At 40.0% G+C, this 15,319-nt stretch overlaps 1 protein-coding gene across 3 annotated transcripts in view; it reads right to left on the minus strand.

Annotated features, from left to right (window-relative positions):
- Positions 1-7,014: 7,014 nt before the first annotated feature.
- The window catches only part of CDC42SE2 (CDC42 small effector 2), an 83,101-nt gene continuing 74,796 nt past the window's right edge, over positions 7,015-15,319 (minus strand). For all 3 annotated transcript variants that reach the window (XM_064176844.1, XM_064176846.1, XM_064176845.1), the window contains exons 3-5: positions 14,511-14,612; positions 9,833-9,950; positions 7,015-9,380 (exon numbers count right to left, since the gene is read on the minus strand). In XM_064176844.1, coding sequence (XP_064032914.1) covers positions 9,852-9,950; positions 14,511-14,612 — 201 coding nt within the window. In that variant the 3' untranslated portion in view covers positions 7,015-9,380; positions 9,833-9,851. The remainder of the gene's footprint in view (positions 9,381-9,832; positions 9,951-14,510; positions 14,613-15,319) is intronic.

Consider the following 15,319-nt stretch of genomic DNA (forward strand, 5'->3'; position numbering starts at 1 on the left):
TCGTTTAATTTGGGGTGAGGCTGCCCTGCATTTGCACATGTTTGAGGCTTGCTGTGGCAGACCCTACTGGCCCACACAACAGCTGACCTCGGGCACTTTGCTTGGATCAGTTTACCTGCTGGTGTCTGCAATGCCTGTAAGCACTGATGAAAACAGTTGCACGTCCCGTGTGCCAAGTGGCTTTTTGGCACTTCGAGCTGTCCTATCTGCGCTGTGCTGGGCTCTGCATTGCTGCTGGGTGAATCTGTGGAGTACTGCTGTGCAGGAGGCAGGGGCAGGTCTTGCACAGCAGCTAAGAATTGCCTTGTGCCCCAGAAATAGTTAAGCATTCATCCTTGAAGAAGAAATCATTGTGCCTTCCTATAGCGTGTACACTGGGGACAGAATGGCCCACTGCATCTTCGTAGGTCATAGCAGTGTCATTTTGCTCTCGGTGTTTGGCAATACAAGTGTGTTTTATGAGGCTGAAAATTGCCTTTAAAACTGTTTTAGTAAGCAGTCATTGTGATGTAACTTCGCAGTTCTAAGTTTTACAAAGCTGTTGCATGAGCCATAGCATTTCCTTTTGTTGTCCATTTCCAATGCTATGGTTGTGATTCAGAGAACAGGTGAGGAAGCTCTTAACCAAAGCATGACATTGCAAATCAGTTCCCACTCAAGGACTGGGATGTGTGCATTTCAGCAGGCTCTGAGGAAAACAGCATCTTTGCAATTGCAGGTAGATGTAAGCAGATAGAGGTGTGTGGCTCTAGTCAACAGAAAGTAGCATCAATATTGTCCTTATGATGCCCAGCTCCAGCAAGTGGATTTAGGAACAGACTCCTTAATGTGTTTTAAGAGATATCGAGCTGCATGGGCACCCATCACAGCATCCTATGTGTTTTTGCATTAATAAGAAGAGATTGCATTTAATACAGACTTAGAGAATTGTCAAAAATGAGTCTCATTTCCCAGCTTTGTTACCTGTGCAGCCACTTCCCCAGGCTGCTCCTACCCTGCCTGTTACGATGGATCCTGCTTATGCCAGCTGGAAACCACATGTCTGCTGCAACTTACAGAAAGAGTAATTGGTTTGGAACCCACTAACTAAAACAGTGAAAAATGAACAAGCCTTGCTGAGCTGGGCTCTGGTTTTGTGGCTGTTGCCAATAGCTCCTTCTTGAAAAGAGCACCATGGGGAATTGGCTTGGGTACAGCACTTGGACACCTATCAAAGTTATCCTCCTCCCCCACTTACCATCCTTTCTTTTCACTCACCCATCATTACTCGCTGCCTTTCCCACAGACCTCCATCCTTCCAAACGCCGAGTGCTATTTGTGAAGTGTGACTGTTGATTCCTTATTTCAACCCAAAATGTTTTTCTCCTTTATGGATATGAATCAAACTGCTGCATAACACTCCCACATCTATGCATTACTTTTGCTGCTTTGTGCATACACCATACATGAGATAATTGTTACTGTTCCAGGAGGTGAAATTGTGACAAGTGGAAAAAGCTGCAGAGTGCCAAAACGTACATTAGCATTAACCACCTGGAAAGCATAGTCCTCTCCAAGGACTATGGTTCTTCACATGTTTTACTGCTACTGTAAAGATGATTTCTAAGGAAAACTGCTTCAGAATAGCAGTTCTTTGGTGTTGCCACACTTAATGAAATCTGAGGACTTCACAATCAATTCCAGGTAATAGTCCTCTTCCTCTTAGAGGTGGCATTTGAAGAACTGGCTTTGCATAACAGCCCACCTCTTACATTTGTTTAGGGATCATGGTGAGTGACAACAGGTGCAAGATAAACCTCAGCTCATGCGTGGTGCAGACGAATCCTCGCACCATTGCTGTATCAAAATGAGTCATTCATCTGAACTTCCCACCAGGAAAAGCACAAATACAAGTCACATTTATATTGCCTAGAGAATATTTCGAATCAGTCATAAACTACAAATGCTGATAGAATGGTGAGGGATTAAAAAAAAACCAACAAACCAAAATCCAACAGCCTCTTCATGGCACTGCAGGCACAACATGGTCAAACAAAACACATCCCTGGGAAACAATTACCCACAGCTGATATGCAGAGCACTAGTAGAAGACAAACACTCTCTGAATTCTGACATCAGTACATGAAACAGTGCTTAGCATTTTGAGATTACATGTCTCCATAGTGGGCGGCTTACTACATCAAGTTGAAACATCTCCTACCTTCAAAGTTGCTGCTGGGATGATAAAAGCTTAGTATGACCCTTTCATATACCAATACCTTTTTGAACTGTTGGAAAATCAGAGTAAGCCAGTTTTGGTGTTAATGGGCAGATCTCCAGCCTTTGGACATGTTAATGGGCAGATCTCCAGCCTTTGGACATGTTGCTTTGCACATGTGTCACAGCATATCAGGAGTGTCTTCTACTACAATTGGAGTCCAAAAGTGAAGCATCCACTTCACATGCAGAATCTGATAAATCAAACATAACACTACTTATATTTTCTACTAGTAAGCTCTGTTACTGTCTTGTATCTAAACCCAGACAATCCATGCTATGCAAAGTTCCCACAGACACTTAAATAGCTATAATGAATGAATGTGTCTTTTGCATGACAGCTCAATCACTTATAGATGCAGTTACATCATTCTGCATCATATTATGTAAGCAAGCTTGCTTCTACCAACACTCCGTGTTTTCTGGGCTTAATAGGAAACCTGCTTGAAGTCTGAATTCACCGTTCCTGTTAGATTGCTTGAAGGCAGAAAGTCATGTCTTCTGTAGTGGCGACAGATGGCATTAGCAGTGAAGGCAGAAATTAGTCATATTGCCTGAGGTTAGAGGACTCTTGGTGATGATGTAGTTGACCATTTAGCAATACATTCAAAATGCTCTGTACTCTGAACCAAACTGAATTGACTTGCTGATGAGCTCAATACATGAAAACACAGCTCCCTGGAAGTTGAGGTAGCTTTTCAGAAGACATATTCGCAGCCCCAGCTATGGCTAAGCTTTGCTAGTAGGCTTAAGTTCTGTGGTTTGCATTTTTATTCAGAAAGCCTGATGCTTTTTTACAGACAGTTTAAGCTTTCAATATTGCTCATAACAGTGTATTTCTGATGTCATGCTACTCATTCCCATGCTTACTCTGGACAAGCATTAAGAAACTGATCCAGGCTAAAACAAACCAGTTTTGCCCCAAACGCACCTATAGGTTAACTGAGCAACATCAGTGCTACCATGGGTTGTGAGAATAAGTGGGTGAGACCAGTCCCTATGAGTTTTACCGGTTTACCTTTCAAGTATTTTTACTAATCACTGGTAGTGCCAGCACATCCCTTTCATAAGCTTTAATGTCACAGTCACATCTACAGTCAGGAATATCTCATTACCAGGGAAGGTCATGGAGCAGGTCATCTTGAGGACTGACACAAGCCATATAGAGAATAACCACAGGATAAGGCTCAGTCAGCATGGGTTCATTAAGGACAGGTCCTGCCTGGTGAATCTAATCTCCTTCTATGACAAGATGGCACGGTTACTGGATGAGGGAAAGGCTGTGGATGTTGTCTATCTCAACATTGAAAAAGCCCTTGACACTGTTCCCCACAGAATTCCCAGGACCAGACTGACTGCTCATGGCTTAGATGAGCACAGCTGGATGAAAGGGCCCAAAGGGTGGTGGTCAGTGGAGTTAGATCCAGTTGGTGGTTGGTCACAAGTGGTGTCCCCCAGGGCTCAGTGTTGGGACCACTTCTGTTTAACATCTTTGTTGATGACCTTGATGAAGACATAGTGTGTGTCATCAGTAAGTTTGCAGATGACAGCAAGTTGGGGGGCAGTGTTGATCTGCAAAAGAGCAGGGAGGCTCTAAAGAAGGACTTGGATAGGTTGGATCAACGGATGAACATCAATCGCATGAGCTTCATGTGGTGAATAGTCCTAAAGGACATAAAATGGGCTTAAGCATGTCCTCTCTTATTTACCTGCCTGTCTGCATTGCAGCCAGAGGCGGGAAAACAGGACAAAGAAACCCAGGCAACCTAGTCTGGTTTAGTCCAATTGCCTGAGAGGGGTTTCATGGGGACCATGCCCCTGTCGCGTGCAAGGCGTACATGCACTCCATTTTTGGAAGACAACAGCTTGTGGGTTCTTCCATTTTTGGGTCTACTTGGGTGATTGCCAGAGGTGATTGGGTGATTGTATCATAGAATCATAGAATCGCAGAATCATAGAATCAACCAGGTTGGAAGAGACCTCCAAGATCATCCAGTCCAACCTAGCACCCAGCCCTATCCAGTTAACTAGACCATGGCACTAAGTGCCTCATCCAGTCTTTTCTTGAACACCTCCAGGAGACCATTAGCCTCAGTCATTACCTTCTAAATGGGGGTGAACAGGTGAATAAGGGGCTTGCATGCTTGTTCGTTCCTCCCTCACCTTCCACTCACCCGCCCGTCGCCTCAGCCACCTCAGCCGCCTCAGCCAGCAGCTGATTCCACTTTGCAGCCCACGTGGAATTCACCACAGGACTTCTGTTGAATATTTTCCAGCCTATGTTTTGGGCCACAGACATTAGGACTAGTGAGTATTCTTAATTCTTTGTTCAAGTTGCTAAAGGATTTTAATCAACCTCACAATCGGTGAATGAAGCCACCAGACTCTCTATTAAAGACATTTTCTGAAACCTTTCAAAATTCCATTGTATAGAGGTATTCTGTGAAATAGTTCTGCTAACCACATACAAGAACTTGTGTGGATAGTTGTAAATAGGTTTGGGGAATTATTTTGTGTATATTAATAAATCATTTAATAACTTTTCAATCAGTCTCATTGCATTTTACCCCAAACTCAGATTTCAACTAGTCCCCTTCATAACACTTCAATAAGGCCAAATATCAGGTCGTGCACTTGAGCCACAACAACCCCAAAGCAATGCTACATGCTTGGGGAAGTGTGGCTGTAAAGCTGATTAGCAGAAAGGGACCTGGGGGTTGTAATCAACAAGAAACTCGGTTTAAGCAAGTTGTGTGCCCACGTAGCAAAGAAAGCCAATGGCATCTTGGCTGGGATTAGAAATGCCATGTCCAGCAAGGAGAGGGAGGTGATTGTTCCCTTGTACTCAGCTCTGGTGAGGCCACCCCTTGAGTACTGTCTTCAGTTTTGAGCACCTCAGTACATGAGGGATGTGGAGGTTCTGGAGTGGGTGCAGAGGAGGGCAACGAAGCTGGTGAAGGGCCTGGAGAATAAACTTTATAAGAAGTGACTGAAGGAGCTGGGGCTGTTTAGTTCAGAAAAGAGAAGGGTAAGTGGAGACCTCATCACTGTCTACAGATACTTGAGGGGATGTTGCAGAGAGGCTACTGCTGGTCTCCTCTCACAGGTAAATAGAGAGAATTGCCCCATGCTGTGACTGGGTAGACTGGACATTAGGATACATTTTTTTCACTGAAAGAGTAGAATGGGTTGCCCAGGGAGGTGCTGGAGTCATCAACCCTAGATGTGTTTAAAAGTCACTTGGATGCGGTACTTGACAATATGGTTTAAGGGTGAACATTGTAGAGCAGGGATAACAGTTGAACTTGACGATCCTGAGGCTCTCTTCCAACCAGAGCATTTCTCTGATTATAAATTGTGCTTAATAAAGCAAATAAGTATTTGCCAATTTGAGTAGTGTACAATAATTTACAGTGATGATGATGTGCAGATATATAAGCACTTTGGTCCCTGCCATGAATATAGGGGGAAAAGGGTCCTCTTCTTCTGAAATACTGAAGAGCACATTCAGTTCTCCCTTGCACAAACTTTTAAATATACTATATTGGTATTTGGGTGAGCATAAGGTAGGACATCTATCAAGATGTTTCAGAAGAGGTTATTGTACTTTAAAAGGAATATAAAGATATCAATTCATGACATCTTTTGAGTGACATGCATAGAGATCTTCAATCAGGAGCTACATTAGAGTGGCAAGAAGCTGTAAAATCACAGAACTAACTGGGTTGGAAAAGACCTTTGAGATCATCAACTCCAGTCTATTACCCAACACCATCTAATCAACTAAAGTATGGCACTAAGTGCCACATCCAGTTTGTTGTTTTTTTTAAACACATCTCCAGGGATGGTGACTCCATCACCTCCCAGGGCAACCCATTCCAATGCCAGTCACTCCTCCTGCAATGAACTTTTTCCTAACATCCAGCATAAACCTCTCCACATCCAGCATGAGACTGTGTCCTCTTGCTCTGTCAGTGGTTATCTAGGGTGGGGCCCTATTCAAATCAATACATATGAAAAAGGAATAACTTTTAAAATTAGACTTTCAAAATCATGATTGTATTTAATTGACTCTTCCTCTCCTCCCCCTAGCTCCCACCTCACCTGCAAATAGAGACAAAGAACACTGAAATTAGGATAACTGTGTTGTGATAAAACATGTGCAGTACTTGGTAAGGATGTGTCATAAGTAGACAGGAAATCTTGCCCCAGTAATTTAATTTCCTGGATCTGAAGGGTGGGCTTCTCTTTAGTGTATCAAATCACAGCAAAGTTACACTACTACTTGTGACCAAGACTATATTCATAGACTTGGTTGTCGATGCAGCACATTCTCACTTATAAAAGTCACAAAAAGTGTTTAACTGACTCCTGCAACTGCTTTGGGCAGCTAAACAGAGTAAAGGTTAGGTGCATCCGAGATGGCTTGCTCTTTAAGAGGTCAAATCCCTTTATTGTTGTAGATGTTTATATTAAAACACATGCTTTTCAAGACACGCCTTTATAGACAGTATAAGGTTCTACAACCTCAAGAAGAAAATAGCCCTTTAGGTGATTAATCTCATGGCTTCATCTTTCTTTCCCTGTAGGACTTTTTGCCTGAACTGGCAATTTGAAAACCTTGTCATGAGCAAAAGAGTTCATTACCAGTCTTTAGAACAAACTGGCATGCAGCTTAAAGTAGAAAATTAATGCTTAGGTAGTTAACTTTTGAGAATGTTGAATATAAAAACTGAACCAAATACAGAGTAGACAGTATTGTGCCTTACAAGTATATTTAATGCAGATGTGCATATCACGATGATTAGTCATACAATTAAGTATTCTAGTGATCACCACACTATTTCGCATCACAATCAAGAAAGTAACACACATAAGAGTCGCAGTGAAAAGGAAAGAAATCATGTATACAATTTATTTTTCAAGAATCTTCTTCTGAAGAATCCTTGCAGAATCCCCAAGTATACATGCTAAATCAATGCAAAAGAACTGCCAATAAAATTACAGCTTAATCCACTTGGCAACAAAAGGGTCAAGGGCATGAAAAAACCTGCAAATTCCTTATTGACACTAAGAGGTTACACTTCAGAGAACTTTCACCACAGATTCATCTGTAGACTGCAAATGTAATTTACAGAAAAGGGTAGGCCACCAAAAAGCAAATATTTATTGAATCCAAGTCAACACTTTCCTTTTAGTATCTACAGGCCAACACTGAAGTGACTTTATTCAAGAATGAACACAATGTACAAAAAAAGTATGTCTGTTATAAAAATACGTCAATTTCTTTTTCCTGGCTATTGAGCTGAAAACATTTTGACAAGTGCAAGACAGGTTTGGCAAGCAAGTTTAAGCTGCTATCACCAATGAAAAGTTCAGATAATTTTGTAACCATAGTATATTTAAGACTCTTTGATGAAGTGGCATTGGAAATGTTGACCCCTAAAAAAAAATGTATCACTGCACTGCCATGCATTTGTGCATCCAGACAATTGAGCATCTTGATCTTCTGTTGTCACAAATCAGTACCTCTATTGGTATATGACTATCCAACCTAATTTGAGCTACTCAGCCAGATAATTAACACCCACCACTGGAATAAAACTTAGGAAATGCAAACTATCTCCATGGCTCTACATTTTCTAGGCTGTTCACAGAGAGGAAAGTAGGTAGGTTCATGCATGTCTAAATCAATGAGACAGCTGTTCCAATACAAAATCAGGGGAAGGATGGAAAAAGAATAAAGAATCATTTATGAGTGTGATCTATACTTATGAGCATATGCTGTAACTCATAAGCAAACACAAGTGTTTACATGTAAAAATGGGTCTGACTAGGCTCAGTCATGCCTCATTTGTTTGGATGTTAGGTGGTCTTCTTCCGCATAAAAAGCTAACTCAATGAGGAATAAAATCCATTGAGTTCTCTCAAAGCATCAAGAAGGAGGGCAAAAAGGGATCTGAAAACAGTGCAATATTAAAATACAATTTCTCAAAGGACAAAATAAACATGCTTTGGAACCTGAGCAAAAGGCATTTTACTGACTTTGTTAAAAAGTCACCCTGTATGGTGGTTTCCTTGGCATCTGTTCAGCCAGATTAGTATGTTCCTCTTAGCAACTTCCATGGTCCTGAAATAACTAGTACACAGAAACTGCCAACTACTCGGAGAGGTGTACAAAACCTTTTCAGCTAATACTGCAGACATGCTGCTACCGCCTGACATGCTGCTACTGAGAATGACCATACAGCCTAAAATTAAGAGAAACTGTAGAAAGTAAGAACAGCAGGTAAACATGATGCTTTGCTTTTTAAAATAGACTAAAGCACTTCCACAACACCTAGATAGGGCACTACACTGGTTTACAGTCTCAAGGTCAGCTTTTAAAAAATAAATATACTAAAAATTTACAACAAATGCCTCATGAATGCAAGCTCTCTCTTTATTTCAAGACCAGTTAAGATAAAAACTAAAATAAGAACCTAACTCTAAAGCAGCTAAATTAAAAGTCCTTTGTCAGAAACAGGCATGACTCAGTGCCAACAGCAAAACTTTTCACCAGTCTGCAGTAAGCAATTTTATCTTTTTCTCTTCCAGCACCAAGCAGGCCACCAAACAACACAATCTCACAAAGCATGTGGGCATCTACTTCGCTGATTTCATATGAAATAATAATTTGTGCTTGCAAGTCTCAGACCCTTCAAAATTGGGTATGAAAAACAGATGATTGAAGACATTAATATAAACTCACTCACTTCTAAATTATTTAAGTGGAGAAATGATTTAAAATATTAAAGAGCAAAAAAGTGTTGCACATTAGTATTTGTAAGGGGTGAGGAAAGCTAAGGTTGATGCTTTAATTTGCCTTAAAACAAACAAAAAGCTAAACCCAATTCTACATAGCCCTAGGACCATGATTCTGGTAAAGGCCAATGTGTGCATGCCACTGAAAGGCACAGTTGGACCAATCTGATAAATGGCATCATCAGAGCAGAACAGCAACTTTTAATTGGAGTAATCACAATAGGTGAACAACGAGCCATCACTTCTCTCATCATGAGCACAGAAAGCAGTCACCAAGGCAAAAGAGGGCACACAGGAAAGATACGGGAACTCACATAAACCTGGAAGACAGAACACACACATTAAATTGAGTTTTGAACATTCTGAGCAACAAAAATCCTCATGGAATGTTGGTATTCACTGACTTCACACCATACATATCATTATTATATGGGTAGAGATGTCACAAACATGGTACCCAAATCGCATGGTACCCAAATGATATAAATTTAAGAAGAATGTTGTGATACAACTTTAAAAGACTTCCTTACAGTATCATTCCTTTTAGGTATAAAGCAGGCCTGCAGACAAATTGATGCAGTAGGGACAATCTCTTGTTCATTGCATAAGAAAATTCACATGCTTGTATGATACTGATTTTTTTACTCCAAAATGCATTTAAGAATTGGGCATCACTGAGATTCAGCCACTCACAGGGAGCTAAGTATGAAGTATTATGATTGTTCTTCCTAATACTGTAACAGTGCTTAAAAAAGAAGAGCACAGTACTTACTGGAAAAGTATCCCCAAGGTTATCCTGCTTTTGTATCTACAAGCTGCATTTGAACATTTGCAGACATCCCACCTCCATAGCCTCCCTTGGATTGCATTTGGTTCTGAATTGAGCTGACCTGGAGACAGAAAGGAAAGGAGGACAGAGAAAACAAGAAAAGCAGTTAGTGAGCTACAGTGTCATCTTGCTCACAGTTTTATTCTTGTTTAGGTTTGGTTCTCAAGTGGCTTCTTTACTGTTAAAGCTACACTACTTTTGCATGAAGACACGTGCATTGTAAGCTTGACGGGATTTTTGCTTCTGCAGGTGGTTCAGCAGGAGAGATGGAAGAATTGGTACTGAAGCTGAAATTTTTCTACTCTTCCAAAGATAACTGGTTGATTCAGACTTTTATTGACCCATTTGATGACTGAAAAAAAACCCAAAACAAATCAATTCCAACTCTAAAACACCTGGCAACTTATCTTATTACATGCTAGATGTCCTTATGCAACGGAGAAGTTGACACCACTACATAAAAAAATGTAATAGACGCCTCAGAGAATACCCAGACAGTTTCTGCACTGTATGGCTAACTTCAGGTAACTAAGGGACTTGCTGAAACAAAAATGAAAGATATTTTATCTATTTATGTAACAGTACACACTGCTTTCTTTATTTGCTACTATTTCCTTACAAGACAGGGCATGTACTGTTTAAAATCATAATCCACCAACTTCCCTGGAAACAACTTATTTTAAGGTATTTTTAGCACGATGCAAATAAATACATCAAGAACTCCCATACACATACACAAAGACATGTACATCCGTCTGTGGCTTTCATTGCATTTATCAACAAAAGGGAAGGGAATTCATAGTTCTTTCCTGCTTATGTTGAATGAGTCAGAATAATAATCTCCAAGTGCCTGCAGGAAGACAACTCCAGCCTTAAAGGTTTGGTCTTTTTCTCTCTGCACACCAGAGCATACACAACAAATACACAATGAGCATAAAATAACATTCATTCAAGGCTACAGCTTCTGAAAATGAATTTGTAGCAAAGCCTATACCTGCAGGGCAATCATTTGCAATTATTACACATATGCTCCTTCACAGAGACCTCAAAATGCCACTAGAAAGTTTGATCAAAACAGCACTGGAGAAATTTTTCCCAGGAGACTGCACGGTATTTTCCCTGTCTACTAGGAGAAAGAGAATATACTCTTTTGTATAGCAAAGGAAAACACATTCAATCAGTACAAGTCTTTCTTAGACACACCTTCGCATACCAGGATGAAAAATGAACCTGCTTGTGGAGTTTTGTTTTCAGCTGCACAGCATATTGCAGTGCTGTGCAAAAGATAAGATTTTTATGTATTTAAGCAGTGTAATGTAAAATCACTTCCTACCTTGGCACTTTGCTCACAGAAGTGATACAGCTGCAAGAAAAAAAAATGCTATATTCACATTTTTCTTTAGGGAAAAGGGTTTAAAGCTGACATTCTGGTGGGTCTGACAGAGACTACAAACTCAGTGAGGAGGTGTGGAGAAGTTCACCCATGTTCACATGGTGGTGTCTAATAACTTCCACATTTCACCAAGCCATTTTTCTTATTTACAAAGCACTTTCCACTGCTCACTGGAACAAAAAGAGCTGGAATTAAGTCTTTTTTTTCCTCAAAAAAAAAAAAAATCAACATGTATGCACAAGACTGACTTGAGGATAGCATTAATTTCCTCTGAATGAGCCCTGCCTCCAGTGAAAAACAGCTCAAAAAACATCCCCAGGCCACGTCACCTTCCAGGCTGACAACTTGCCTACATGACTTGAAAATTCTTGAGAAAAAGGAAATCAATGCGAATCACAAGGCAAAATACTTCTGCTATAGTTTAGAATAATTATCTGGTACTGGAGCCAGACATATAGATGCTTGTGTAAGTGGGAAAGGAAGAATCAGTTTAAAATGCGGAGACTATTTATTACTTGTAAAGTGAAGAGAATACAGAAAATCAAATGTGACTTCAGTAACCATTCACTGGCCATTTTGTATACGAATACAAATACACAGGAGCAATACAATGTTGAAAACACAAAGCAAAAAGCAAGTCTAACAAATATAGGCTTATAGGGTGACATTCTTTCTCATGTACCCCCTTTTGAGGCAGCCTGAGCTATAAGTGTAATCACCATGAACCACAACTGTTATTTTTGTGAGGCCTTGTTTTTCCTCTTTCAAAGATGCCATCGCCTTCCTTTGATGACACATTACAGCAAGATTATTCAATCTAAATTAGACATGGGGGAGGAAAGATTTACAGATTTTGGAAAAGGAAGAAGATTGCACCAATTAAAGATCACAGAATCTGTTGTGCTTATCTATCTCATTGACTTCCTTCTTTTCTTTTCTTTCTCTCCATTTTAAAACTAGGAAATACCACAGATGGTCCTTGAGAAAGAAAACAAGAGAAATCTAAAAAGCAAAACACTTCAGTAGTCAGAAAGCTCCTGCACTCAAGACTCATAGTTATATAATGAAGATAACTCTGATAAAATAAAAGCACAAGGCAGGCAGTGGATGAAGAACCAAATTTATATGGGAAAGATAATGAAATTGCAGGAGGTCCTCTTAAGGTATTCAGGAGAGACAAGGCACAAGAAGGTTCACGAAAGAATATAATGCTCATACTATGAAGGAAATTAAACATCAGAAAAGCATGTGGAGGTTAATGCCATCACCTTCGTGAACGAACAAGAGGACCACAGAAGTAGGAAAAGGTAACTTGTGCTTCTGAGAGCAAAAAGAAAGAAAGGATTCTTTTTCCGTACAGATCCTTCCTATCTGGGATCAGAAAGGCAGTATGATTACCTACTACCTGGAAATGAATTACATACTAAGCAAGACAAAGGTGAGAGTAAACTGCCCGAGGTGAAAGAGCAATGCTTCAGGTTATCACCACAAACCTCACATAAGGCAGTTCAGCTGTGAGAGTGAAGAAGGGTCTCAGAGGAGAGACAACAGACACTTAAAAAGTAAAAACTTAAGCTTTAAAAAACAAACAAACGACTCACTTTATCATCACAATATTATTTCCATTTATAATGGCTTTAAATATTAATGTGATATATTGTGTTAATTAGTTAACTTGAATTTTACAAAGCAGAAGCTGTGTTTGTCCCTTTAATGTGCTTATAGATGTTTTAGTTTCAATCCATTACTGTCATTTCTAGGAAAATGTAGTACATAGTTTGTCATGTCAGATTTTCTGTCTTTACCCTTCTCCAGCACATACTGAGTTACAAAAGCTTCTTTTTCACAGGATATTAAGGGTTGGAAGGTATCTAAGGAGATCATTGAGTCCAACCCCCCTGCCACAGCAGGACAATTCTATCTAATACAAATCACAGAGGAACACATCCAGACAGGCCTTGAAAGTCTGCAGAGAAGGAGAGTTCACTACCTTTCTGGGAAGCCTATTCCAGTGCTCTGTGACCCTTACAGTAAGGAAGTTCCCCCTTGTGTTGAGGCAGAACCTCTTTTGCTGCAACTTACACCCATTGCTCCTTGTTCTAACACAGAGAGCAAGTGAGAAGAGCCTGTCCCTCTGACCCTGGCCAGCCCTCAGATACTTAGAACCATTTATCAAATCCCCTCTAAGTCTTCTCTTCTCCAGACTAAAAAGCCCCAGGTCCCTCAGCCTCTCCTCATAAGCCATGCCCTCCAGTCCCCTAATCACCCTGGCAGCCCTTTTTGATCTCAGTAAGCTGTGAACTCCTTGGAAGAACAAATGACCCCATTTGCCTACATGAAAACCATCTCCTTTATAGGCCTGCTCTCTATTCTAATACCTCCAGGAGAACACTTTCTTCTACTTCATCAAAAAGTACTTTTCATCATTTCCCTCTCACACCACTTTTTTCTCTTTTCAAGATAATTATTAAGGTCAAGAAGAATCTTCTCCATCAGTATCTACATACAATGTATTCCTAGAATGCATCTAAGTGACTCTAAAAACAGGTTGATGTTTCACATCAATACAAAGTTGCACCAATCTGTCCTTGCAAGCTGATTTTCAGTATCTGACTCCTGTCATTCACTTTCAAAGAGATAAAAATATAAATTGATCCTGTCATATACAGGAAGCTGGAAGACCTCACGTGGGACATAGATGCTTGCTCTGGAAGCAGTTCACACTGTAAATAGGGGTACAGAGTACAGAAAAACCTCAACGAGGCCACACAAAAATATTTGAGTGCTACATAAACCAGAGTCTACAGAGTTTAATGCCTATGGAGTTCCAGTTTTTATGTGAATTGTATTTAAAATAGCTTAAAGCATTTCGGTAAGCAATCCAGTCAACCTGAATACAACTTTAAAAGTTTTTAAAAATTCTGGTATATTTTCAAAGATACCTCTCTTACTTCATACATGTCATCAGAATAAGTTTTTTAAAAGCATTTCATACACATCCTGTACAGTATACACAGCATCTACTATGTACTGTCAATAAACATAGAAAACATTAATAATTCTATTCCATAACATTGAATGCAAGACTGTTAGGACTTGAAATTTTGATGCTAGCAGGTTGTTCTTCATTTTTAATCTTAAGAAGACTCACTGCTTCAGCCACAACATCCACAGAGAGTGCTCCTTATTCTGTTTAAGATGAAGTGTTCTTCATCTGCTCGGGCTTACCGAATTCATTCCACTGAACAAGTCTCCCGATCCCACATGAGCTGTGTGAACAAAGTTCGTAGGCTCCCCAATCATGCTTCGGTCGATACGTCGCCGTCTTTTCTGAAAGGGAGGCAAAGAAGCTGTCTGAGAATCCTCGTAGCAGCAAAAACAAAGTGTGTCATAAATGTAAGAGTTAAGTCCATAAAGAACATTTCAGAGTCAAAAAGCAGAGTGCAGATTCCCAGATTCCCTCCCACTTGGAGGATCTGTAGCACATCCTGAGACCAGCACTAATACCACTCCTAACATTTTTAAGTAACCTTACTACATTCCATTGTATGTTAAGCAAAATCTGCAAGATTTCATACAGTAACTTCTGCCTATATTTTGATTATGAAATGACAGATTAAATTTGACATTTAGTCATTCAAAACAAAGATTAAGGATTAAAGAACTTTAGTATAGAACTGTGAAGCCACTAACTTAACAGAAGTTATAATTTACATGCCTTGGGAACTCACGTTGCTACTTGCAATATACTTCAGAGTGTATACTTCAGAACAATAGCTTGAGTTTGATCAAATTTAATCACAGATACATATTTACTGAACCCCATATACACTCACAACCAACTTCCAGTTTCTGTACCAGAAGACAGAAGGCGAGAATTATGTAACTTCTGCCCCCCCTTTCTCAGAGTCACAGCTTTGTTTTTTATTAACATAATAAACACACAACTAAAGACTGTAGGCAGTAATGACTGGCTCTGTTTTAGTTGCCTGCCTCCAGCTAACCTTTGTGTCTAAAGAAATAAAACAAGGGAAAAA

Source organism: Pogoniulus pusillus, chromosome Z (assembly GCF_015220805.1).
Source record: "Pogoniulus pusillus isolate bPogPus1 chromosome Z, bPogPus1.pri, whole genome shotgun sequence".
NCBI classification, from domain to species: Eukaryota; Metazoa; Chordata; class Aves; order Piciformes; family Lybiidae; genus Pogoniulus; species Pogoniulus pusillus.